Below are 27315 nucleotides of genomic sequence, written 5' to 3'. Positions count from 1 at the left end.
GCCCGTGTTCTTGCATCAAATACAATGTTTTATCTGTGATAAAGACATAAAAGTATGAAACAAGCCATGGTTGGTTTGAGCCACTGGGCGCATACTTTTCCCAGCCCTTGAAAAACTGGGGGGAGTGATAGCCTGATGTTGCAGCTGCTGTGAAGTCTCCCGGAAGCTTCGGGAATTTGTACAACAGGCAGGATATTGGCAGGATATAATTATGATCATGCATTTCAGAGATCACCAGCTTGAAGCCTGAACTTACTTTTCCATTAATAAAAACAGTTCAGTTTTTGCAGTAATCATAATGGGAATTAATGGTCCCTGCTATGCATTTTTATCTATTATAAGATAAAATATGGGTCTGATTACAGTTGTGTGTGAGGGATGATTATAACTTTACTGGGGACTGAGGTGGGGTTGAATGTGATGGTGATGCTGATGGTGGTGGTGGTGATGCTGATGGTTGTGGTGGTGATGCTGATGGTGGTGATGCTGATGGTGGTGGTGGTGATGCTGATGCTGATGGAGGTGGTGGTGATGGTGGTGATGCTGATGGTTGTGGTGGAGATGGTGGTGATGGTGATGGTAGTGGTGGTGATGGTGGTGGTGATGGTGGTGATGCTGATGGAGGTGGTGGTGATGGTGGTGATGCTGATGGTCGTGGTGGTGGTGCTGATGGTGGTGGTGGAGATGGTGGTAATGCTGATGGTAGTGGTGGTGATGCTGATGGTGGTGGTGGAGATGGTGGCGATGGTGGTGATGCTGATCGTGGTGGTGGTGATGGTGGTGGTGATGCTGATGGTGATGGTGGTGATGGTGGTGATGCTCATGGTGGTGGTGGTGATGGTGATGGTGGTGATGCTGATGGTCGTGGTGGTGATGGTGGTGATGCTTATGGTGGTGATGATATCATGCATTAAGAACTGACTTAGGAAGTGCCAGACATTCTGCTAAACACTTTACAGGCGTGATCTCATTTAATCCTTGCAACAACCGTGGGAGGTAGGATCTGTTATTATCCCCATTGTACAGATGAGGAAACAGAGGCCCTCAGGAGTGAATAGCTGACCCAGATTCTCACAGTGGGTGGGTTAGCTTTTCAAACTCACCGTCCCTCTGATTCAAGACCCTGGACCGCTGACCCCTTTACACGAGCCAAGGGCCAGCCACACAGTAGGGCAGCGACAAATGCCAGCCCTCCACTCTGCTTCTCCTTGAACAGAATGGGAGACTCTGCTCTCAGCCTGACCCAGGACCAGAGCTATTAGCCTTTTCCTCATCCCTCCTCCTGCCTGCCACCCTCTCCCATCGGCCTTTCTTGAACCGAAAGAGGCAAAATCGGTCTTTGTGTTCTGGCCCACCCCTCCAGGTCCTGGGAGCCAAGACGATTCCGTGGTCACTCCCTTCTCTCGGGGAAGCTGGGGGATGAGGCGGGTCAGCGGGGCATCTCCAACAGCTAATGCCTTTCCAGTTTCCGGACAGTGTCCTGCTACGGACAGAACGGTGCTGGGGGTTTCCCCGATTATTTTTCACCGTGCCGCTGGAGTCCGTGGTCTGATTTACGTCTTTTGTACTCAACATCTTCCTCGTTTATGTTACTGGGCTTTTCTTTGTACGTGTTGCAGGCCAAAGAGTTCAACCCCACTGAGCTGTCAGCAGTGAGGGAAGGGGTGTTTTGATATCCTTCACTGAGAACATACGGTGGCGTTTCTAGAATCATTTGGCTCGGATCTGAGGCCACAGGGGAAACAAAACTGCTGGGTTGAGCTGTTCTGTGAAATACCCCCCAAGGAGCAGGGGGTGATGCTTTGGTTTACTGATTTTGCAAAAAATCTTAAAGTCTTCATGCAGGGACCTGGGAAAGGGAAACCAAGGCAAGGAGTACGAAAGACAGAGAGGGGAACGCTGCACTTTTAATGGTAAATGTCTGTAGTGCCAGAGGGGTATTTCCAAAATGCTTATCCAGCCTTCACCCTCCCGTTTAAGAATACCTCATTGGTCTTCCCTCACTCTCAGAATAAAAATCCAGCCTCATGGGGGGCCTCTGCACCAACCCTTGTGTCCCTTTCCTTCCTCCCCTCTTCATGCCCAGCAGAAAAGGAGAGCTTTTGGTCCCTACAAGAAAAGGCAACCAGGAGAAATGCCACTTTGGGACAGGGAGGGTGAGGAGAAGGGAATGAATGCAGAGAGGGACTTATTTGCATTTCCCAAACTTCAAGGGACCCGGTTTATAAGAAACAGTCATCATGTTTCCGTAACAGATTTTGATAGAGACTTTCAATGCTGCTACATCCATAGTGTTTGACAGGTTCCCCATCTCCTGGTAACTTCCTTTTTCTGCTTTCCTCCTCTCTCTCCTGTCTCTCCGATATTTATTCAGCATGGTATGCACCCCTCCAGACCAGGCACCGAGGAGAGGGCCGCAGAGATGGGCGCGGCCCAGATCCTGCCCCCCCCCATGAAATCACATATTTAATTTTCAGACGGGGAAGATGTCTCATGTAGCCAGCAGCTCCTCTGGGGAATGAGATGCTCTGCGTAAGCAACTTTTCTCAATAACGGAAGCTTATCCTATTAGCTTTGACCATTTAAAAAGAGAGAACCATTTTCGATGAAAGTTTTACATAAATGCTTCCCAATGCTCCAGGCTGCACGTGGCCCGCCTGGCGTCCCCCGACCCCCGGCGGGTTTCAGCCCTGCGTGCGGGAATGTGGGCCCGGGGGCTGCCTGTGTGGGTACTGACCTGGGCCGTTTCTCATGAAATCCTCTTCAGCATCTGGGTGAGGAACCGGACCCCAGCAAGGCAGACGGATGTCGCCGGGGTCTGAGACAGGCAGAACGGTGAGTCACGCCCAGGTTGGCTTGATGCTGGAGCCCAGGCTTCTCACCTCTTCTGGATCCACATGCAACTTTCCCTGGGCCTGGTATTGCCCACAGCTGCCATCCTAAGTCACCGTGCTCCTCGGGCCATGTCTGGTGTGTCTGGTTTGTCTGGGCTGTTGGCTAGGGTCTGCAGCTCCACTTTGCCTCCTTGGGGACCAGAGCGCCTGGGAACCAAACTCATTAAGGACCGTGGGCTGAAGAGACGTGCTGGGGACAGTGAGCAGTGGGCTTGGCTGGGTGCGTGGGCTGTGGGACAGACCACACTGGCGTTCAGAACCTCCTGTAGTGATCGCCATGTCTTAGTTGGCTGCCCGTGACAGCCCCTGAGACAAGTTCAAGGGCAGATGATTGGTTAGTTAGAAGGAAAAGCCTAGGCCCCACCAGCAGGGGAGTGAGGCAGGGAAGGACAGGCAAGCAGCCCAGGTGCCTCAAAGACCAGTTGTGGGCCACAGGGGTCTAGTCCCACCTGACACAGCCCTGAGTTGTCCCGCCCAAGAGAGGGGAGGCTCGGGTATTCATCACTGAAAGAAAAAAACAAGAAGGAAAAATTCTGGGGGCAGGGGGTGGGGGTAGGAAGGGGGCCGAGGTCACTGGTGGCCTCACATGTCACGTCCTGATTCGGATGCAGTCCAAAGGGTACGTTACCTTGCCCCTGCTTCACGGGGCTGCCTCAATAGCAGCGGGCTTCTCCACATCTGCACGCCACCTTCCAGCTGGGCTTGTTGGAGAACGCTGGAAGGTGGGGGTGGCAGAAAGGAATGGTTTCTTTCTGGAAGCTTCCAGGGTGGAGTCCAGCCATGTCAAAGGAACAAAGCGCAGAAACTTTTTGGTTCGATTGTTATGTGGCATCAGCAGTGTCCCAGCTCCGAGTTTCTCGAACATCCGACTGAGTCACAGTCATCCAGGCCTCTGGTGGATTCTCCATGCTACAGAATCCAATGCAGACCCCCTGTCAGGGCCACCGGCGTCTCCTGCCACCTCCCTGCCTCAGGGTTTCACGATTTTTGTTTTCTTCACTTCAGCCTCATCGACCTTTAACTTTTGACCCCTGAACCAAGCAGGCTTGATCTTGCCCCAAACCTTTTGCGCCTGTTGGAAGCCCTTCTTCCCCCACTGTTCACCCTGTTTTCCTGTATTATGTTTGTGAGTGATCTTAGCGCATCTGCATTTACCTGTTTATTGTCGTTATATTTGTTTACCTGTTTATTATCCCTCCCCTTTACACATAGTGGCTGCATCTGCCTATGCATTTTATGGCCCAGGGCCTGGGGCTTGGTAGGCCCAGTGAACAGATGGAATGGGTTAATGAATGTAAGTTAGTCTAGTTTCACGTTCAGCAGAGCTTTGCATCAGGATTTTGATGCCGCACAGGTTATAGCACTTGACATAGTAGTTGACGTGACTGTCGTGGTGCAAAGTGACTCTGTATTGGATTGTTGGAAGTGTTCAGAAAGTCCACTCTTCTTTTGCTCCGTACATCCACCCATCCATCTGTTCATCATCCATCTGTTCATCTCTACATTCACCCATCCATCCATCATCTATCCATCATCTATTTATCCATCACCCATCCACCCATGCACCTATCCACCCATCCATCCATCCACGCAACCTTCTATCTGTCCATCCATCCATCATCTATCCATCATCCATTTATCCATCACCCATCCATCTATCCACCCACCCATCACCCATCCACCCACCCATCCACCCACCCATCCACCCATCCATCCATCCATCCATCATCTACCCATCGTCCATTCATCCATTTACCCATCACCTATCCACCCACCCATCCATCCATGCAACCTTCTATATGTCCACGCATCCACCCACCCACCCATCCACCCACCCACCCATCCACTCACCCATCCATCCACCCATCCATCCACCCATCCACCCATCCACCCATCCATCCATCCATCCATCATCTACCCATCGTCCATTCATCCATTTACCCATCACCTATCCACCCACCCATCCATCCATGCAACCTTCTATATGTCCACGCATCCACCCACCCACCCATCCACCCACCCACCCACCCATCCACCCATCCACCCATCCACCCATCCGTCCATCCACCCACCCATGAATCTTTTCTTCTCGTTCTCTCAGGTTAAAGTGCCACAACAAATGCACCAAAGAAGCTCCGCCCTGTCATCTCCTCATCATCCACCGAGGAGGTAAGTATTTAACACTTGCCACCCTGTATCGGGGGTTGGGTGGGGGCCGTCTGAGCTAGCCGTCCCATCCGGGCTGACTCTGGGTACCTTCTAATCCCCTGCTGCTTGTCTGTCTCATTTCTTTCCCTCTGACACCCTTCTTGATACCTGTCTCCTCAATCCACCCCTCACCTCTGCTTTCCCTATTTCTTACCTCTGTAGCTCGTCTCTCTGATACGTTAGCCCCCAGATTCATTTCCTCCACCCTAAATCTTTTTCTCTCTTTTTGTGACTCCACTCCCAATTTCCACTCTCCCCTCTTCCCCTCAATCCCGTGGCTTTTCCTTCCGTTAGAAAGAGTGTGGCGGAATGTCTGTCCAACATGGGCTCTTCACGCTCAGTCAGCTGACCCTGCAGAAGTGGGCATGGGGAGAGGTCTGGCTTGGGCCTGTTGGTTCAAGCCAGCTGTGTTCTGTCCTCTGGTGCCCTGGGAGTGTCTGAGCCATCCTGTCCAGGCTGCGAGGTGACGGCTACCTTTTGGGATTTGGTCACCACCAACTGCCTACTGCACAAAAGCAAGACCAGTTTAGATGGAAGGAAGAAAGACTTTTCTCTGCTGGCCAAAGGCTCGGCACCTCCTTGAAAAATCTTGCATTCCAGCTTTCAAAACAGCTGTTCCTGATTCTTGTCCCGTGGAATGTTACCCCAGACCCCATAATCCACTCTGCAGTGCACCCACTGGGGACTCTCTAGGTCTCTGCTGCTCGGTGCAGTAGCTACTGGCTGCATCTATTCAAATTTAGATTAAACTGAAATAAAAATAGAGGTTGAATACTCGGCCGCAACCAGCCACCCTGCCAAGGCTCAGGTAGCCACCCGTGGCTGCCGTGTTTCATAGTTCAGGTAACAAACACTTTAGTCACCTCGGAAGGTTCTGCTGGACGTCGTGGGGCCACCCCTCACTATTTGAAGGACCAGCGACACCAGAATCACCAGGGAGCTTGGTGTCCCATCCCTGACCTACCAGATGAGAATCTGTACTTCATCGGGATCCGTAGCTAATCCCTGTGCGCATTTGAGGCTGAGAAGGGCTGCTCTCGAGTAGGAGTTGCCAGCTCAGTTGCCTTCCAGGGCCCAGCAAGGACCCTGCATGAGAGAATCTGGCCAGATGGGGCCAAGTGAAGTGGAGAGAGAGCCCCGGTGCCGGCTAGGCAGGATAGCCACGCCAGCAACTGTAGGACCCTACGCTGCAAGATTTTTCATGTTTCAGAGAACAGCCAGACTGGTTTTATGTGCCATATGCTTATTTTAAAATGTTAGCAACTTGTGAAAAGTTTAAAAGTGCTTGCTGGCCTCCTCTCTGCCACCCCTCCCCCCCCCCATCTATAGGTTGGATGAAGCTAAGCCCCCAACTTGGGGTGTAGCAACTTGCTANCCCTCCCCCCCCCCCATCTATAGGTTGGATGAAGCTAAGCCCCCAACTTGGGGTGTAGCAACTTGCTAACCAGAGACTTGAGCTCCTCCTCATCCTCTCCCTACCCCCACCCAGCCCCCTGGCCTTGGTCAGTGCCTACTCAGGGGAATCTGCCCTGTTCTAGAATGAACCCAGGGGAAAGCTAAAGAAGGAGGCAAACGGCCGCTAAAAGTGCTGAGGTGTGTCCCAAAGCCAACGGGCCGTCAGTTTGTGATGACCTGGGCTTTGCTTGGCTCTGCGAGGAGAGGGAATTGCAAGTGAAGGGAAAACCATCTCCCCCCTCCTGCCCAGCCCCCCCTCACATCCTCACTTAAGAACCGGCTCTTCCTCAAACAACTGCACACACTCATCGAGGCTGCTTTAAACCCGTATGCTCTTGTTCTCGACCTGCCGTCGCAGGTCAGCTCCGTGGGGGAAATCGCCTCTCCTCCAAATTCCTGTCCGTCAGGGGTGCCGCTGGCACTCGCCTCCTACGGGGAGACCGGACCAGCCGGCTGGAGGGTGACCCACTGTCAGAGGCTGACATCTGACGAAGGGCTCCCTCCCACCTACCTTGGCAGCCATGCGCCCTTTGTATGTGCGCAGCAGACGGAACTTTCCAGAAGTCTGCCAGATTTCGGCGGCCCCCACCCCATTGTTAGCAGGAAGTTGGAAACACAGTCTGTTTCCATGGTGATGGCAGCTCTGGCTAAGCAGAGAAATGAAATCCCTAGGTCAGGCCAAAGCTTCAGCTGTTCCGCTAACACCCCCATCCACCCCTGCAAACACACACACACACACACTCACACTCACACACACAACAAAGGCTGATACGAAACACTACCAGCCATCGAACTTAAATTTGAGCTTCTTGTTTTTGTCCTTCCCCATGGTTCCTGTAAGTAGTAGAAATAACAGCGGGGAAACAGAGAGAGGGCTTGGATGGCGTGGCCTGGGTCGGTACGTATTTATTCAGCATTAGCCGCGTGCCCAGATCTTTGTGGAGTGTTAGGGTGATGCAGAGAGGATGGCCAGGGATGCCGAGCCTTTCCTTCAGGGACCCACAGTGGCCTTGATTAGGACAAATGTGTTTTGATGCGTTTGACAGGCAGCTCAAGCCTGCGAAATCCCACCAGTGATGAAAGACGACCCTACCAGGAAGGTTAGACAGGGCAGGGACAGGCGGCCGTAGTGAGCCTATGCCCTGGTTACAGACCAGAGAAATCAGGAACGCTTGTATTTAAGAGGAAGTTCCGCTCAGAAGTAAGCACCTATGTGGAACAATTGTGGTATTGAAAACAAACAAACGGATAGCTTCAGTTTTATTATTAAATTTGTCACGATGTCATATACTGACAATACAAAAAAAACCCCACAAAAACCAGCCGGGCGAATTCCTCGTGTCACTACTGTGACAGGACAACTGTCATTTCTAGTGAATTTCCTTCCAGCCTGCAGGCGGGGGTGGGCCTTCGAGGTGGGATCCGACCTCTGTTGTCCTGGAATAACAAGTATAAAACCCGAGTGATACTTAAACTCCCCAATTGCTGTTTTTATCCCTACGGATCCAGCAAGGCTGGTCCGGACAGAGTCGGTCCCATGCGACATCAACAACCCTCTGCGAAAGCCGCCCCGGTATTCGGACCTGCACATCAGTCAGACGCTTCCCAAAACCAACAAAATCAACAAGGTGAGACTGGGTTCTGCCGGGTCGGCCTTGCTGGGGCAGACGCTGCGGGAGGGAGGCAGGTTCTGGAGCAGGACTCAGTCGACTGATGATCTGGGAGCGTTGCCTCCCCCTCCCAGCCCACCTGGGCTCTCCCCATTCTTTCTGGTTGGTGTTGAGTCGGGCTTGGAAGGCATGCAGCCGTCAGTGGTGGGCGAGTTGTCAGGGATCTGACTTAGGGAGCGGGCGTGTGGAAATGAGGACGAATGAGTGCGTCGAGCGGGGATAGCAGGAGAGCCTGACGCAGGTTTCTTCCTGGTCCAGACCCTGCACTCTTTGCTCTGAGACGTGTTGCCATCTGCCAGGATTAGCTCTGCAGATGGTTCTGGGCTTTCTGACACGTCTGTTAGAGCAAACCACTGAGGAACAGGGATCTGTTTCTGAGCTCCTGCTGGATGCTGGGTGGACGGGCACGTGGGGGGCCTCTGAGCTCTGAGCCGTAGTCACTTTGTTTGAGGTCCAGCTGATTCCCAGGCGTGGGCCTCTCCGCGCTTCTTCTGTCCAGTGCGGCCTGGACACTTCCAGAGCGATTTCCACATACTTTGTTTGGGCTGCTGGTCTGACTGCACCAAAGCTACCCCAGGGATGCTTCCGGCCCCACAGTAGGAGATAGAAGTCGTACACGCCAACAGGTCACATGCACATGTCTCATGCCCCATAATGCCTTCACACATGGTACTGAAGATGAATAAAGCGTGAGTCAGCCAGGGGCATGGCAGGTCACCAACCCGTGGTCCGGACCCGGGTGAGCATCGTGACTTCTCACTGGCGAGGCACAGCCTCACTTCTCTGCATAAGGCTTGAGAGGTCCTAGCCCCCTCCCCAGTCCATTCTCCACACACTAGCCAGAATGATTCTGAGTGAATGTCATTTAAATCGTGTCACCTCTGCTTAAAAACCGTCCGATGGCTTTCTAGTGGATTTAGAAAGCAAATCAAGCTCCTTACTGCAGCCTGCCGGCAGTGCACAACTTGGTCCCCCCTCCATCTCCGACCTCTCTTTCTGGGCCTCCCCACCAAAGCCCGCATGTTCTCTTGCCTTCATGCTGCCACCTGCCGTTTCTATGCCTAGATCTCAGTCATTCACCATCTGGATCCTGAGGCCTCCCCTTAGCACTTGAGAGCTTGGCCTCTAAACTCAGGCAATCCTAGCAGCCAGTCTTGGCTTCCTCCACTTCCCAGCTGTGAGACTCTGGGCAAGTAACTGAATCTCTCAGAGCCTGAGTTTTCCTGTATATACAATGGGTATGTTCCAGTTATACACCGCTGCACAAACAAACCACCTCAAACGTAGTGGTGAATGACCACAACCCTTTAATTATTCTCAGGGAGTCTGCAGGACAGGGATTAAGAAGTAGTACAGTGGGGATCGTTTGCCTCTGCTTCTTAATGTCCAAGGACCCAACTGGCAAAACTCACAGTGGGGAGCTGAAATTATCTAGAACAGGGATTGGCTACTATGGCTTACAGGCCAAATCCAGTGTACCACCTGACCTGTTTTTGTGAATAAACTTGTACTGAAACAAGCCACACTTTTATCGTCTGTGGTTGTTTTCATGCTGCAAAGGCAGAGCTGAGTAGTTCCAACAGAGACCACCTGGCTCACAAAGCCTAATATATTTACTAGCTGGTCATTTCAAGGAGAAAGTTTGCCAATCCCTGATCTGGAGGCTCCTTCACTCCCAAGCCTGGCACCTGGACTGGGATGAGTCAAAGCCTGGCCTTTGTAGTAACTCAGCAGGAGCACCTACATGCGGACTTGCCTTGTGGCTTGGACTTCCTCACAATATGGCTGCCTCAGCGTAGCTGGGCTTCTTCCCTGGCAGCTCAGGGTTTGAAGAGCAACTGTTTCAGCAAACAAGGTGGGAGCTGCATGGGCTTTTACAACCTGGCAGCGTAAATCCGTGCGTTGATTGTCTTGGCTTGCACTAGCCGAGGGCTGGGGGCAACAGTTCTGCCACACCCTTCTGATGGAAGCGGTCACAGCTTACTCAGATTCAAGGGGAGGAGACGCAGATCCCACCCTGTCAATGGGAAGCGTCCAAGGAATTTGTGCCATGTTTTAAAATGCCTATGGTGCATAATAAAAGCACCATCTGCAGAGAGTTGTTGTAGGGGTGGATGAAATAATCAACATTAAAAGAATGTAGTGCAGTTTCTTGGCACATGGTAAGCACCCAGAAAATTCTGTCTGTTATTGTCAGCTTAGATCTGGGGGCTTCCAATCTAAACTTCAGGCTGGGTCCATTTGTCCTTTGTTATTTGCAAAAGATGTAGATACCTAGGAGAGGGCACCCTCATGTCTGGAAGGGATGAGGGGGCTTGCGTGGCAGAACTCCTTGGAAGTAACTGTGCATGACTATAAACCATCCTTTCTTTCATGACATCTTGGGAACGAGGAGCTCAGAGCCATCTCAAAACCTTGCTCTCTAGCTTTATGGGCACAAGGAGCCACTTGGTCTCAGACGGGACAGAAACACAGGTCAGATGGATCAATGACTGTGACATTGTTCTGCTTGCCTGCCAGCTGGCGAATTTGATAAGGGAAATAAATTAGCCTCTGTTTGGAAAGTGTCTTTGACGTGAGGGGGACAGGACCTGTCATAGGGCTGCATTGTTTTTCCTTTCTCTCCCTTCTCACTGGCCTCACGCAGATTCTTTTTGTCAGGCAGTGATGTGGTCAGGGCCATAGATTTCCGAGCCAATTTGGCCTGAAGATTTCCTTTTCATTGCTGTCTGTTTCCTCTCCTGTCTGACTCAGTCTGGGTTCACAGGAGTCTGGCTTTTCTGCCCAGCATAATGGTTCGCGTGTGCATTTGGGGGTCAAAGGCTTGAAACTCTGTTCCTTCACTTACTCTGTGATCAGAGCGGGATCGCCCTGCCTTGGCTTTTCCCCTCGGTGAAATGAGAAGGACCTTAGGAGAGGCTATGACTGGGATTGTGGAGAGAGTTGGATACAGCCATGTGTGTGAAGAAGTCAGTCCAACGCTGGATACTCAGGGCAGGGAAACGGCCTGATGGTGAAGACAACAGAGAAGGAGGAAAAAGAACAATAGAGGATTAGGAAGAAAGAAGAGGATGGAGGAAGAGGGAGGTGGAGGTGAAGTGAAGCAGAAGGATAAATAATAGGAGGAAGAAAGAAGGGGAAGGAGGGTGAAGAAGAAGGAAGAGGAGGGGGAAGGGATGGAGGAGGGAGGAGATGGAGAAGGGGGATGGAGTACGAGGAAATGGGGGAGGAGGATGAAGGAGACACCGAAGAAGGAGATGGAGCAGGAGGTGGGTGGGGGAGGAGCAGGGGAGGCTGGAGAAGCAGCAGCAGCATCTGCCGGCTCCTCCTCGGGAGACGGGCCTACAACACTTGTGCTTCCGCATCAGGGGCCCGACACTCCATCTGCAGCGCCGCCCGGGGCTGAGCATCTTCCCGCCGCAGCGAGCTGTGGGAGTGAAGCTGGCTGCGTGCTGGCTTGCTCTTTCCCGCTGGTTGTGAGCACCAGAGACCCACCTCGGCTAGCTCAGCAAAACGGGTGTTCTTTGGTCAGGAGCCATGGAGCAAATGAGAGGGAAATCATGTTTCAGGAGCTGGGCCTCGTGAAACTCCTAGACACAGAGGACTGTCTGGCGTCAGCCAGCCCCGTAGACCTGCGGCCAGACCGTGGACCGTGCCGTGGTCCTCCAGAGGACTGAGACTCAGCTGCGGATTCTGGGGTCCGCTCTGGTCTTCACCCGGTGACCGGCTTCCTCAACCTCTCTGCTCTCCTCTTTTCTCTTGTCATGGCTTGTGTCGCCATTTTGGTCCTGGTCCTCACAGCCTCAGCCTATTTGGTCTCTGGCCCACTGGGGCTCCTCTGTTCTCTTTGAACTTCATCTCCTCTTTACCTTTGTTCCTACATGCTTTCCGCTGTTCTTCTTACTGGCCCAGCTCCTGTTTCCGATCCAGGTTGGAAGTCAGAGGCCAGCTGCCATCACGTCCCGACCTGTGGTCCTCTGGTAGGAGTGGGCTCTGGCGGTCACAAAACCAGTACGGCTGTTTAGGACTGTCCATTCACCAAGGCCTGTTGGGTTGGGGAGCCCCCGGGAGAGGCCATTGGTCTCGGCACTGTGTCTAAGTCATTGCACACGTGGGCGAAGGGCAGACAGAGGAGACGAACGTGTCTCTGAATGAGTCCGAGAGTCAGACGTGAGTTTCTCAGTTGGCACAACCTTGCGTTTCTGTTTCTGGGCTAAAGGTTGGGACCTGGGCCACTAACTCTCCGTAGGACTCCAACAAGTCACTCCCCCTCTCTGAGCCTCGGTGTCCCCATCGACAGGATGAAGGGCTTGGACTGGGTCCTCCCTGAAGGATGTGCCCATGTCTTAGCTGCGTTCAGAAAGAGACCTACGCCATCGCCCCCTCTGCAGGGTGTGGTGGTTTGAGTGTCCCTCCGCGGGGCACAACCTCCTGCGCCGGTCCCTCTGGGACGCAGGTCTGGGTCCGACCTGAAGAAGGAGTTTCCCCTCCTGGCGCGGTGATTCTGCCGCGGAAAGTGGCCCGTGCGCAGCTCTCCCTCCTGGTGGGTGTGGTCATCCACATCGGCGCTGAGCTACACAGAGGAGGATGACGTGACCCCTGCCCTCCAGGAGGTGGAGACGATTCCTTTCTCTGTAAAGACAGCTCCTCCTTCCCTCCTTCCCTCATCTGTCTTTCCTCTCCTTTCCTTTCCTACTCATTCATTCACTCGCCAATGTGACATTTATTCGCTGCCTCCTAGGTTTTGTTTTTGTGCTAGTTTCTGTAGATTTCCAAGAGAGGAAGACATAGTCTAGCAGGGGGAGCTGGACCTTCTCCCTCCCTCCCTCTCTCCTTCTCCCCACCCCTCCGGCTCTCCTCCTGTCCTTTCTTTCTTTCTTTGTTTCCTTCGTCTGGCACACATGTATGGAAGGACCACACTGTGCCTGGCATGCGGCTGCTCCGGATCCGGTGTATATTCTTTCCCTGGAACTGCTGTGACAAGGGACCACAAACCGGGGAGCTGAAACGACAGACATTCATTCTCCATGGTTCTGAAGGCCAGAAGCCCGACATCTAGGCATTGGCAGGACCGGTTCCTTCTGGGGACCCCGAGGGAGAATCCATTCTGCCCCTCTCCTCTCACCGCTGGTGGCTCTGTCTGTCCTTGGCTTGTAGAAGCATCGGTCCCGCCTCTGCCTCCCCGTTCCCATGGCCTTTCCCTCTGTGCGTGTCCCTCCGTTTTCATTTCTTCTAAGGACAACTTGACATTGGATTTAGGGCCCACCTTGCCCTAAGAGGACCTCATCTCGAGATCTTTACATTCATGGCATCTGCAGAAAACTTATAGATGATAATAATGTCACATGCCGTGGTTCCAGGTGCACATTCTCTTTGGGGGGCCGCTGTTTAACCCCTACACAGCTCCTGACCGCACCCCAGCAGGGCCCTTCCGAGGGAGCGCACACGCGGATTCTCCCTTCGTCTCTGCTTCAGAGCAGGCTCCAGCCCCGAGAGGTAGTGCGGGTTCCGGCTGCGACGCGAGCGAGGGCGCTGGGGGCTTCTCTCACGCTCGCTCTTGAGCCGCCAGGCTGTTGGTTCTTTAATAAACACTCCGGAGGAGAGGTGTTAGGGTGGGAAGAGCACTCTACAAAATCAAAGAGGCACAGGGAGCGTGGCAGTCACCTACGTGGCTTGCATGACGTGGTAACCGTTCACTCTGGGTGCAGACAGTGGACAGGAATGGGACTCCAGAAACAGTCCCTTCCGGAGCCGAAGGAACCTTGTGGGGATGACGAAGCAGGCGGGACTTCGGCGGGACCGAGGATGCCGGGGTGGGGTCTCTTCCTGCTCAGCTCCCTCTCACTGCTGTGTCCTCTGCCCTGTTGTCTGTTTTTCCCCCTGCAGGACCACATCCCTGTCCCCTACCAGCCAGACTCGAGCAGCAATCCCTCGTCCACGACGTCCTCCACGCCCTCCTCACCGGCGCCGCCCCTCCCTCCCAGTGCCACGCCGCCTTCTCCCCTCCACCCTTCCCCGCAGTGCACGAGGCAACAGAAGAACTTCAACCTGCCAGGTACCTCCATGCTTGGGAGGGGTGAGGGGTTGTTGGGTTCATGCCAGCATCGTTCCAGGGCCTGGCCATGCTTGAAGTGAGGGTCGAAGGCATGGGGATTGAGTCTAGTATGCAGGACAAGCGCCGCCTTACCTGATCTCTAGAGCAGCCATGAGGTAAGCATAATCAGCTCCATTTAACAGATGAGAAAACTGAGGCTCTGAGAAGTAAAGAAACTCTGTTGGTGTACAAAAAGCCAGGGTCTGCACCCAAGTCTAAGGCACCAGCGAGCCTTCTGCTCTGGGGCCGGCAGCTGCCTCAGGAGCTCAAGCTGCTGAAACTGGCAGGAGCCGCCTGTGCCCGGGAGCTCAGGGCCCACACGCCCGAGCAGGGGTGCTCTCTGGGTCTTACCCCAAATGTCAGGGTGGACTGAGCCGGAGCTCTGGGTTCAACCCTCTGTCCTGTCCCTGTCTGGTGGCCTCTGACTTCAGCTTTCTCACCTCCGAAAGGTGGGTGACAGGACCCAGAGGATTCTTCTAGCTCACAAACTCCCATGTGAGTTCATTCACTGCCCAGGGCTGCAGCTTTTTCCTCTTGAAGGTGTCTCCTGGCCCTCTGACCACATTCACCCATTCATTTCCTTACACAGTTACTGTGTATCCACTGCGTAGCGGGTACTGCACGAGGTGCTGGGTACAGAGTGGTGCACACGGCGCACGTGCCCTGTGTGAGTTCCCTGCTGGCGCTGTGGCAGCAGCTTCGTGGCCTCAAACGGCACAGATCTGTTATCTCATAGTTAGAGAGGTCACACACCCCAAATTGATCTCTCGGGGCTGAAAATCACGGTGTCGGCAAGGCTGGTTCCTCTGGAGGGCCTGACAGCTTCTGGTGGCTGGCAGCATTCCTCGGCTGGTGGCCTCACATCACTCCACCCTTTGTCACATCTTCCACTCTCTCATCTCCTTTTCTGACTCTCTGACTCTCGTCCTCCAGCCTCCCTCTCCCCAGGGCCCTTGGGTCTGCATTTAGGACGCAGCCAGAGAACCCAGCATCTCAAGATCCTCAACTTAGTCACGTCTGCCGAGTCTCTTTTGCCACGTGAAATACTGTGGTCGCAGTTCCCAGGCCTTTGGATGTGGGGGTGGGTAATGGTCCTGCCTGTCACGGTCTCTGTTCTCGTGGAGCTCATAGCTTCGTGGCAGAGACAGGTGTTAGCCAAGCAAACACACGCACGAAAATGCAGAGGAAGAACAGTGAGCGCTGTGAGCAGATTCAAGAAGAAAACAAATTTAAGTGGAAGGCTCGGAGGCAGCCGAGTTCTGAAGATGGGGGAGGGTGGTCTGGGCAGAGCGAGGGGAGCACGTGCAAAGGCCCTGCTGCAGGGAAGAGCTGAAAAATTGTCCCAATGGCTTGAGTGCCACAGATGAGGGGAAAAGGCACCGAGTGACAAGAGAGCTGCAGGGGTGAGGCCTGTCGGCCCTTCTAGGGTGTGGTGGGCATTTTGATTTTGTTGAAGGCCATTGCGTGGTTGAGGCAGGGGGTGGCTCAATCCTTCTTCCTTCTAGATCTTTCCTTCCAGGAGACCCCTCAGGCTGCTCTCTGGAAAGACCTTGGGTAGGGACTCCAGAGTGGAAGTGCCCTCAGAGTGGCCTCCTGGTCTCTGGCATCTGGTCATCTGCAGCCTCTGAGTCCTCATATCCTCTTGATGCCAGAGACCGAGGAGCCTCTTCTGGCTGGTGTCCCTTATCTGCAAGAGCAGGGCCCACGGTGAGGCCTTCCTCCTCTTCTGGCCACTCCTTCCCGGTCAGGCACAGCTGTTCTCGGGCACACAGAGCTGACGCTGGGCGTGCAGGCATGTGCTGGGTGTGCCATTGCCCGACAGCTGTCCCTTTTCCGCGCAGGGCCTGCTTCCATTGCCCCGCCTTTCCCCTTACAGCACTGTGACTGCCAGCAAACCTTTTTGCAGATACTGAACCCCCCAGTTCAGCCGGGGAGGGAAGAGATCAGCTAAGCCTATGGAGAACCTCGGGTAGTTTTCTCTTTTTTAATTTTAGCCCCTTGTTGACAACAAAGTGCCTGCATGCAATTAAAAACAACAACAACAGCCCTGGCTGGCATGGCTCAGTGGATTGGGTGTAGGTCTGTGAACCAGGGGGTTGCGGGTTCGATTCCCAGTCTGGGCACATGCCTGGGTTGTGGGCCAGGTTCCCCAGTGGGGGGCGCTTAGGAGGCAACCACACATTGATGTTTCTCTCCCTCTTTCTCCTTCCCCTCACCTCTCTCTAAAAATAATTAAGTGAAATTAAAAACAAAAAACAACGACAACAAAACCTCACCAGCTTACCTAATAGAAGAGAGGTCCTGGAAATCCCGGAAGTCAGTTTGCTCCATGCCCTTGAGTGAGCTGCTTCCCTTCCTGGGCACCTTGTTTTCCAGAATCAAAAATGCACCCCCTTGGGTTCCAGCTCTCTGGAATTTTGGGAATCGCTGCACTGCGTAGGAAAGTGAATTCGTTCAGTGAGTATGACTTGCACACCCTTGGGTGCAAGGCCCCAGACCAGGTGCTTGGGATCCCGAGATGCCAGGATCTATCTGCTCTCTGCCCTGCGGGGAGTGGGTAACTCAATTCCAGCCTCAGGACCAGCCCATGAAACTGAAGTTCTCTTAATTAAGGATCCTTCTCATCTGTTAGTTAAAACCACTTAGAAAGAGGTTGGCTTATTCGTAGCAGTCAATACTTACTCAGCACCTACCATGCACACTTACCTCATGTAAGGAGGAGTGCAGCCCTGTGGGCGAGACTCCTTATACCCCGTCCCCAGGTGAGAGGGCTGCCCAGGCTTTTACAAACAGCCAGCAGAAGAGCGAGCATTCAGCCCTGTGGGGTCAGCTTCCAGACCCCAGGCCCGGAACCTCCATGCTCATCCTTGGTGAGGCAGCGCCCGGCTGTAACTAGTCCCCGAATGAGACACAGCTGAGCCCATCCTTGCCCACTGCTTTTACTTGGGGACATAAAACTCTGTGTGACCTGTCCATTGCCCCTGACACCCCTTGGGCCCCCTGCTCCAGGCCCCACCCCCCACTAGCATGAGTGGTAACATCAGAAACCTGGGAACCGTCTGGAAGAACTGGCCTCTGCAGGGGTGGACTGGAAGTCAAATGGGTTGTAGGCACATCAGCAGTGACATTGAGGAAATGTCTTTTACACAAGTTCTTTTTCCCCTCAATGTGGAGATTCACCCATATCTGCGGTGGGCAGAACAATGGTCCCCCCGAGATGAGCACGTTCTGATTCTGAGATCTGGGGATGCGTTACTTTCCATGGTGAAAGGAACTTCGCAGCCATTTCTGTGTTAGGGATCTCGAAGGGGAAAGGTCACCCTGGATTCTGGATTATTAGGAGGGGACTGTAAGTGTAATCACGAGGATCCTTAGATGAGGGAAGCAGGAAGGTCAAGTGCAGTGGGAGGCAACGTGCGACAGAAGCAGAGATTGGCGTGGGGGGCAATGAGCCGAGACAGGCAGGCAGCTCCGGCATCCGGAAGAGGCTAGAAACCCTGGAAGAGCCAGCCCTGCCCCCGCCGTGACTTCAGCCCCTGAGGACTTATCTCAGGCTTCACACCTCCAGAACTGTGAGACCATAAATTTGTGCTGTTTTAGGCCGCCAAGTGCGTGGTAATTTGTTTCGGCAACAACAAGAAAACTAGTGCAATGTTCAATGCAGAGAATTGGGAAAACACAGGAAACTCTTATTAGTTGTTGTTGTTGTTTTTTTTTTTAAGCCACTGTCTTCACTGTGCCAATGGGGAAAATGACTACTTTAGGTTTCGGTTCTACAGACTTCTGTCCAAGGCACCTACTGAAAGTGGGGTTGTGCTCAGGATGACGCTCCGAGTTGGGGTGCTCCGTGTTCAGGGAGCATTAAACGAGAGCGTTGGCTTGTGTGTTGGGACCTCTGGTTTTTCACACATGGTCTCTGTCCCTCAGAATTCAGGCTGTCTGCAGAAGTCTGGAGACCCTTGAGGGTGGGCGGAGAACCCGGCCATGGGGGTACCCAAAGGCACAGCTCCTGGGCGACACTCACTTGGGTATTTTCTTTCTTTTGCTAGCACCCCACTACTACAAATACAAGCAGCAGTTCATCTTCCCAGGCGAGTGTCCTGTGAGCCCAGCCCTCCCGCGTGGGGTGAACGGAGGTGAACGCTGGGGCGGACGAACTCAGAGAGGGTGGTGGTGGAATGACCAGACCCCAGGGTAACAGCTGGACGGGGAGATGCCAAAGGAAAGTGTAGGGGGTCCCAAGGGCACAACAACAGCCCCCATGAGGTGGTCCGAGAGGGGGTCGATGGCAGAAAGATGGGCAAGGGTAGGAGCAGCGGCCAAGAGCCACAAGGCAGGGAGTGGTGGTCAGAGGGACTGGAGTTGGGCACTGGGAGATGTGCAACCAGGTGGCCTCATCATTCCAAAGGGGATCAAGAGCAAGGAGGGTTCGAAGATGACCAGGGGCTCGGGAGTGTCCCCTGGGTAACAATAGGGGATTTGGTCAAGATCTCACTTAGACTGCTGGTGCATCTGAGCAGGCAAATTCCAAGTGGTCGAGAAAGGGAGGGGACTGGCCAGCCCCAGGGACCTATGATCTGCTGAGAAGTTACTGGCTGCCAGCCTCTCCCAGGGGTCAAGCTCTGGGTGGCCGCGGGCTCCACGTCTGGTTTCTGACTGTTTCATCTCTGACCGCCAGACGTGGTGCCGGTACTGGAGACGCCGCCCCGGGCACCCCAGGTCGTCCTGCATCCAGTGACCTCGAATCCAATGTAAGTGGAACAGAACAGAGCTTGCCTCCCTCCACTCAGTCCGCTCAGCATCCCTGTTTCTTCTTCTTCCTGGAATTGGTGTGGTGGGAGGTGGCTGGGGGAGAAGATGAAGGGGGACAGAGACACAGGAATGAGTCAGGCAGAGAGAGGGAGGGTGCGACAGCCCAGGCCGAGAGAGCAACTCCTGCCTTGTGTCCAAGTCAGCTCCGCCTTGTGTCCCTGGCCCTGCCTGTCATGGGTGATTGCCAGGAGCTGGACCACTTCCTTAGGACCTCCAGACCCTCCGGTGATCAATAAGACAACATGTAGGCAGCAACTAGGGCTTAATGGAAGGACAGTTATTCTGTGTTACTGTCCCCCTTTTAAAAAATATAATTTAGGTTTACACCAGGGATCAGCAAATTACAGCCTGTGGGACGAAGCCAACTGGCCGCATGCTTTTATAAATAAAGTTTTATTGGAACGTGGCCACACTCATTTGTCTACAACACACTGTCCCTGGCGGATCTCAGGCTCCAGCAGCAGAGTCATGTGCTTGAGGCAGGGACTGTGTGCCCCACAAAGCCTAGAATGTTTACTCTCCGGCCCTTTAGAGAACGAGTTTGCAGATCTCCAATTTACACCATTATAAAGATAGTTTAATCTGATTTTGGAAAACTTGGACTGTTCTGTAAAAAAAAAAAAAGAGAGAGAAAAGGATCGCATATAATCACACCGCTCTTAGACATAAGCTCTTTCTGTTCATAGTTTATATGCTTGCAACGCACGATACACTTTTCCACCCTACTTTTTCACCCCTCAGTGCGACAACATCACGATTTTCATATTATTTCAGACGCTTCATAGACATTGTTTTTAAGGCTGTTTTTTACCCAGGGCCTGGCACCAATAACACCCCTCCTTATGACAAAATCTTTTATTACAAAACCATAAGCATGTCATTCTGTAATATGACAGCAGAACACTCAAGCACGCCGTGTGACATTTCAGGTGACATGCTCAAATCCCGGTCCATCTCGTGCGGGACATTCACGCACCCTGCTACCCACCCTCCGCCAAGCAGCCCTCACTTCTGCCGGCCCCTGTATTACATCACTGCGGAGTCATTCCCTTATCCGCTTCCTGATCGCCGGCACTCACGCCTCCCATGTTTCACTGTGTGTGTGGTACCCTTAGCGTCCTGAGGGTACATACAGACCCTCCTTCCAGGGGGTCTAGGGCTTGTGCAGCCAGAGTGAAGTCGCCTTCCTTAACTTCTTTGGTTGTGACCAGAGTCCGGGGCTTGCTAGGGACCCAGCTTCTGTTTGGCTGGTTTCCCAACTCACGTTTTTGCCCCCTTGCTGCTTTTGCTGGCTCTGCCGGCTGCCCCGTCCTCTCCAACCCCTGCTACGGACTTTGTTAAAGACCCAAAAGGGTACATCTCTGGGCTCCAGGGAGCAGCCCTGAGCCAGGGGCTGTTGTGCTGATGTGTAGCTCCGGGTCGTTTCTCTGCTGTGCACAAACCAATTCTACAGTTTTGTCCAAGACGAACCCCAGGTTATTAACTGACAGTCAGGGAGTGCCCGCGAGAAAGCAGAGTTAATAACTGCCCGAGATCCGCTTTGATGTGTGTGGAGCGATGGGAACTAACTCCGCGCAGAAGGGAAATAATTGAATAGCCCTGGCTGCTGTCATCACGCCTTGATGTCAGCAAAGAGGCTCCGATTCCCAGGGCGCCAGGAGGGACTCCAGCTGAACTGTTCCATCCCAGCCTCCCCCAGGGTGTCCGGTTCCCAGCGTATCAGCTGTCACGTGCGGTTTCATTCTGCCTTCCCAGCCCGAACTATAAATAACTGGTTAATGGGATGGCAAATGCCACTCTGACCGACCCTTCTAGGTCTTACAGTCTTTCAGGCCCCCTCTCACCGTGAGCCCTTCCAGCAAGAGGATTGACTCTGTGGCCCGGGCCAGTAGCTTCCTGGGGTCTGAGGGTTAGGATAGGGGAGGCCCCCCAAATGAGGAGGTGGGGGGATCAGCTAAGCTGGGGAAATAAGAAGGGGGCATGGAATCTATTGATTCTTTCCTGTCCCTCGTTGTATCCCACCCCATAAACACACATCTCCCCTATTCTAACCCCCCCCTGAAAAAACCCCTTAGCATACACGGCACCCCACATCCCATCCCATCCCAAATACTCCAACATTCCCCCCTTATCCTCAGTGCACACCGGTGACACCAAACTCCCACCCACAGGACATCTCCTGCACAGAGCACATCCATAATACCTTCACAATACCTTCGATATAGGTATTTAGTACACACACACACACACACACCCCTCCAGTCCAGTTCCACTCCCATACGGTCTTGCTTCCTCCTCCTCATTCTCATTCCACACGTCTCAGTACCGTGTCCCCAGCAGGGTCCAGCTGAACAAGGTGGACCTCCAAACCCGTCCAGGAGCCCTCCCTCCTGGGAACTTCCATCTCAGTCCATGTAGGCAGCTCCCACGGAACTCTTGGCCCTAGTCACGTCCGGCTTTTCTGCACAGTCCCTACGTACTCTCTTCAGTTCCTTCAGTGAAGGAACTAGGGTCCTTCCCAAAGATCCCAAATCTGAGTGAACTTCAGAGACCTGATTAATTCTTTCCCAGAAAACATGCAGGGCTCTGAGGATTCTTCCACCCATGGCATTTAGGCCAGTCTATAAGGAAGCCCCTAGATTAGTGGAAACGGAAACGGTAATGAAAAATGACCCCTGAGCAGCCCAGAAAAAATTTATTCAAAATAATATCCGTGTACACTGCTTTTTTTTATGGCGAGGGTATGGATTATTTCAGACACCAGCGTTGACGTGAAACTCGAGATAAAGGCTTGTTGGCGAGGACTTCTCACGTTAGGGCTCCTTGTGCAAGGGTAAACTCAATACCTGGACCCACCTTTGCCACGGAGGGTCACATTTGTCTTTCTTTCTTTAAAGCTTGGAAGGAAATCCATTACTTCAAATTGAAGTGGAGCCAACCTCAGAGGTGAGAACTGGAGATCGGGGAAACAGCCTGTCCTGGGGCTTCCCAGCACTCAGCCAAACCAAGGGGTGACTTTGAGGACACAGAGGGCTGTGGGCAGGTGGGGGACGCGGGGCCCCTGAGTGATGGATGTTCTAACTCCGGACAACTACCACGCAGTGACCCCTCCCGTCACCGAGCCTAATGGGCCGTTGTATGGTGTGCATCACGGAAAAGCTAGTTGCACGGAAGTTGGCAAGCAATTTGTGTTGTTAGTTGAAAAACCAGCTCAGGGCTGGAGAAGTCCCCGGGGGCTTTGTGCCCCACTGCCTTTCAAGAATACAGGGGAGGAGGCGGGGGCCTTGGGGACACAGGGCTTGGTGGGGTGTTGAGAACACTCTGGGGCTCTTTCACTGCTGTCAGCACCACTTGGGGAGTACGTGCAGTGTCCTGTCCAGGAGTAAGAAATAGTACATTCTTTCCGTCTCCTGGGGAGCGCCCCAAACTGAAAGGAAAAGGGTCAGGCTCGCCAGCAAAAATTGTGTCCTTTCCTAAAACTCCAGCGGTTGGTGAAAAATGATACTGGGAGACGGCCATGTTTTCTGTGGCATTTCTCCTGAGCGTGCCCCGAGGACAACTTTGGGGTCAGGAAGACCTGCCCTCAGCCCAGGGCCACCTCCTCAGGATGTCTGGTCAGGCCCCTGAGAATCCCCACTGCCTCAGGCACCCGCCGCTCCCACATTCCAGCAAGAGTTTCAGGGCTAGGGCACCTCCCAGCCCCCACGCTGGGAAGGCGGATCCCTAGACTCTGAGCATTTCTTGTGACGGTCGAGCCTCAGGGTGCCTGTCTCGTGGGTGTGTGGGATAAAAATGCAGATTCCCGGCCCTGGCCTGCTGGCACTCAAGATTCAGCAGGGCTGGGTCGGGCCCAGGAACCTGCATTCTTCCGGCATCCCAGCGCACGTTTCATGTAGGGCTCAGGTCTGTGGGAAGGACTTAACAGGCCTTTGTCTCATTGAAAAACTTCACAGTGCCCCGCCCCAGGGCGGACTTTATTGCACCCCCCCCACCCACTTTGTGGCAAAGAAAGGAGGACTCAGAGAAGGAAAGTGACTTGTCCAAGGTCACACAGAGGCCGGATTCCAGCTCCTTGGGTCTGACTCTTAAGCCCATTCGGTCAGCCTCTGGCCCTCATATCCACTGCCCCCACTCCCTCCCAGCCACCGCACAGGAACCCCAGGCCTCCACCTGTGCATACTGCCTGTCTGTGTGACCTAGAACTAGGTACCTCCCAGGGTGACCAGCCATCCTCGTTTGCTCAGACGGAGGGGGTTATTCAAGGTGCCCAAACCCAACGGAAGTCCCAGGAAACCGGAATAGGTGGTCCCCTGAGCCGCTTTCCTCTCTGAGCCTCAGTTTCCACCTGGGCACCAGAGTTAGATGAGTTTGAGCTCCCTTTCAACTCCTTCACTGTGTGTGACTGTGGACACATGGAGGGACACATGTGGGCAAACCCAGAGCTGTATGTACACACCCGTTGAAAATGCTCAGAAATGTGTCCAGACTTGCACACGCCCAGTGGGCCCCAGCAGGACCTCTGGGAAGTGGGGCAATGCAGGAGCCGCAGTGACCTCTCTCCCCCTCTGGACACAGAATGAAGAGGGCCACGACGAGGCCGAGGAGTCGGAGGACGACTTTGAGGAGATGAACCTGTCCCTCCTCTCGGCCCGGAGCTTCCCGCGGAAGGCCAGCCAGACCAGCATCTTCCTACAGGAGTGGGACATCCCCTTCGAGCAGCTGGAGGTCGGCGAGCTCATCGGGAAGGGCCGCTTCGGGCAGGTGTACCACGGCCGCTGGCACGGGGAGGTGGCCATCCGGCTGATTGACATCGAGAGGGACAATGAGGAGCAGCTGAAGGCCTTCAAGAGGGAGGTGATGGCCTACCGACAGACACGGCATGAGAACGTGGTGCTTTTCATGGGCGCCTGCATGAGCCCGCCCCACCTGGCCATCATCACCAGGTCAGTCCCACCTGGGCCCCCCACCCATGGGTCCCATTCCAAAGCTCGGGTCCCATTCCAAAGCTCTGCTCCCTGGAGAATTGAGAAGTGTGGATCCTGGTGAACTCGGCGTCCTAGCAAGTAGGGCATCCCCCCCTCTCTCTATCGTTCACAGTTTTTGTGATTTTAAGGTTGGTGATTCCAGAAAATCCTCCTAATGCTCAAATTCTTTGGTAGCACACTGCATGGGGTCTCGGAAAATTGGTTCTAGACCTCCCTGTCCTTCAAGTGTTTGCAAAGCCATATCTCTGAGACTCACCTTTTCCATATGTAAATGGAGTGGGTTAGACTAAATCGGGGGGTCTGCCAACTTTTTCTGGTAAGGGTCTGGTCATACTATTTTCAGCTTTGAGGGTTGTACGGTTGCTGTAGCAGCTACTTAACTCTCCCTCTGTGGTGTGGATGCAGCCACAGACACAATGTAAATGGATGTACATGGCTGTGTGCCAATAAAACTTTATTTGCAAACCCAGGCAATGGACCGGATGTGGCCCATGGATGCTAGTTTGCCAACCCCTGGGATAAGATTCTGATGACTATTACTCCGGCTTTCATAAAAGCATCAGGATACATTTGCAGAACTTGACCACGGCTGTGTTAAATGTCCGGGATCTGTGGTCTGGGGTAGTTAGTAGAGAGCTGACGTTGGAAAATGTCAGGTGGTAGGAGCTTTCTTGGAGTTGCTCTCTCTACCCTTGCGCAGTGCCGTGGGGCATCGAGAACAATAGCTTTGGTCTTAGTCGAACTGTTGTGGCACAGCCCCTTGGTGTGCTTTTAAACCCTGGTACCTGCTCCCTCGTTGCCTTGGGACTGGCCATAGCAGTGATGTTCTGGGTGTAGACTGTCATGCCAAGGTCAGTTAGGAGGTTTCTCCTTCCCATACTCAGCTCCAGAAATGAGATCTTGAATACACAAGCCTCACTTACCGGCAGGTTCCATAGCAGGGTCTGTGGGCTCGGGGAAGAGCTGGCGGGTCTTTGATTCATTCCTTTATGATACAAAGCCTCATTGAGTCCATTTAGAAGACCTTGGTGATTGGTAGAAGGTGTGTGATTGTCTGTCATCATTGATTATGCAGACGATGGGTTGACTGCAACCCATGTGTCAACAAGTGTTTGCAACAGATTGGAGATTTAGATATGACCCTTCAGCTCTCCTACAATTGGTATAAAAATCGTGGTTCTCAACTCTTCCCAGGACAGAAGTGGCTCTTAAATAATCAAACCGGTAGTATTCAGAAGTGGTTCTGATTAGGTGAGTGTATCGGTAAGCTTTTGCTGAGTAACAAACTACCCCAATGCTTCAGTTTCTTTCTGTCCCATGGACATTTCTGCACTGAGCCAGCCTCAGTAGCTGGGCTCTTGGATGTGTCTGTGGTCAGCTGACAGGTGAAACTAGGGGCTGGTCAGTATTGGATGCCCTGCAGGTTGGGGGCTGGCACCCTTGGTCTCTTCCACATGGCCTCTCATCCCCCAACAGGCTGGCACCGGCTCACTCCCATAGTGGTCTCAGTGCTCCAAGTACAGTGAGAGGTCCAGCCTTAATGGCAAGTGCCTTTCACATCTGTTTGTATTTCAATGGCTAACGTCCATTGGCCAAAGCAAGTCACGTGATCAAACTCCATTCAAAGCCTAGACAAACCAACTCTGCCTGTGGATGGAAGGATTTGCAAGTCATAGTACAAGGACATGGAAGCAGAGAAAGGGACGTTTTGTGGCCATTCGTACAACCTATCAACACAAAATCCTCAGTTCCCTCTCTTATCCAGGGTGCGTCATCTTCATGAGCAGGAAGTCAACAACCCTTTACTTTTGCCCCTCCCCCCGCCCCAGTCTGCTTCCCTAACTTGTGCCCTAGTCAGCTCCCCACCTTCTCACCTGCAAATCCCTCTTTTTACATCCTCAAATTAGAAATTTGAAATCCATTGTCTTTCCTCCTTCACCTGGCCTTTCTAAGTACCTCCTGCCTCCCCGCCCTCCATTTTTTTCAGCATTATCAGTGAAAGCAGGGTACCCAAGCCTCTCTACCCCTTTTTCTAGGGCTGGCTAATTGGAAATAGATGGGTTCCGTTAGCAACCATCCTTGAAAAAAATAAGTGGCCATTATGAAAATGCGTCTCTCCATCCTACAAGCCAGCTGTGTTTGTGGCCCTTTTTCGGTTACATACAAAATTCTGAGCCCCCTCCCAAGCACCATTACTGCCTGCAAATTTCACAAATAGCAAAGCCTTTTCCTGGCACCGCGATAAAGGCTCTGCAGCTTTGGGACATCTAATTGGTCTCTGAAGTGTTTTGATATTTTGTGTGAAGAAGCCAGATGAGCCCCCAAAGAAGCAGCATTTATTCCATATTACCGTGTCATTATATATTTATCTTGGGGGGGTCTGTGCACCCCTCTTTCCCATTTAGCACCGTCCACTTGTTGGCCATCTGGGTTTCTTATCAGAACGCTCAGTTTGAAACCAAATATTTGAGTAATTTGATTAATCACTTGCCTTCACACACACTTGGCTGGCGGAGGTGGACGGTCGGATGATAGCCAACCAACTGGAACAATTTTTGGACTCTGGATTTATTTTACAGGGAACATAAGACCAGATAATTACCTGGCACATTCTGGATAAATTCACAATGGCATGTTCTAGCCAATTACTTAGTAATTATCATCGAAGTTAACAAGTATTTCTAAGATTAGCTTCCTTGTAATGCAGTGTGTAGGGCTCTTGGAAAATGAGTAATCACCAACTAGTTACCCTACTGCTATAGCCACCAATGCAATTAGCAGGATTGCTAAATCATCTCACAATTGGGTCATTACGAGATAGCAAAGCTATCGACAGTCTGCACAATAGCTCATTTTAAAAACTCCGAATGGAATTTAAAAGCCACTAAAGATACAGTGGAACGAAAGCATCTCTCACCCTCCCCCCTTGCTGCACAGGAGGTGGCCCTGCAAAGAGGCAAAGAGCAAGCAGTCCAGGCTGGGGGTGGGGGAGTACAGCATGTGCAAAGGCCCTGAGGTAGGAATGAGATGCACATGTTTGAGGACCAGAAGGAAGCCAGAGAGTGACGGCAGCATGGCAGCCTGGCAGGAAGGGCCTCCAAAGAGCAGGTGAAGGCCTGGAGAGGATCCCAGTGCAGTGGGAAGGCAGGGAGAGACTTGAAACTGGAGCTGCTCACACTGCTCTGGAGGCGTCCCCC

The 27315-nt window shown here is 53.0% G+C and overlaps 2 protein-coding genes and 1 long non-coding RNA gene across 3 annotated transcripts in view; all 3 read left to right on the top strand.

Annotated features, from left to right (window-relative positions):
* LOC118991337 (kinase suppressor of Ras 2-like) overlaps positions 1 to 7046 on the top strand; it is a 218727-nt gene extending 211681 nt beyond the window's left edge. Inside the window, exons 8-9 of the mRNA XM_037052604.1 lie at positions 4996 to 5063; positions 6916 to 7046. Of these exons, the coding sequence (XP_036908499.1) occupies positions 4996 to 5063; positions 6916 to 7046 (199 nt within the window). The remainder of the gene's footprint in view (positions 1 to 4995; positions 5064 to 6915) is intronic.
* Positions 7047 to 7935: 889 nt separating this feature from the next.
* LOC118991151 (uncharacterized) lies at positions 7936 to 18457 on the top strand. Its single transcript, XR_005067362.1, has 3 exons — positions 7936 to 8185; positions 14114 to 14282; positions 18371 to 18457. It is a non-coding gene; the product is annotated as an uncharacterized LOC118991151 (long non-coding RNA).
* A 160-nt stretch (positions 18458 to 18617) lies between these two features.
* LOC118991336 (kinase suppressor of Ras 2-like) overlaps positions 18618 to 27315 on the top strand; it is a 52035-nt gene continuing 43337 nt past the window's right edge. The window contains exons 1-4 of the mRNA XM_037052603.1: positions 18618 to 18627; positions 19000 to 19072; positions 22031 to 22079; positions 23709 to 24076. Coding sequence (XP_036908498.1) covers positions 18618 to 18627; positions 19000 to 19072; positions 22031 to 22079; positions 23709 to 24076 — 500 coding nt within the window. The remainder of the gene's footprint in view (positions 18628 to 18999; positions 19073 to 22030; positions 22080 to 23708; positions 24077 to 27315) is intronic.

Source organism: Sturnira hondurensis, unplaced genomic scaffold (genome assembly GCF_014824575.4).
Source record: "Sturnira hondurensis isolate 20B ecotype Veracruz unplaced genomic scaffold, ASM1482457v3 Scaffold0007406, whole genome shotgun sequence".
In the NCBI taxonomy this organism is placed as follows: domain Eukaryota; kingdom Metazoa; phylum Chordata; class Mammalia; order Chiroptera; family Phyllostomidae; genus Sturnira; species Sturnira hondurensis.
This window is presented reverse-complemented; position numbering and strand designations above follow the sequence as displayed.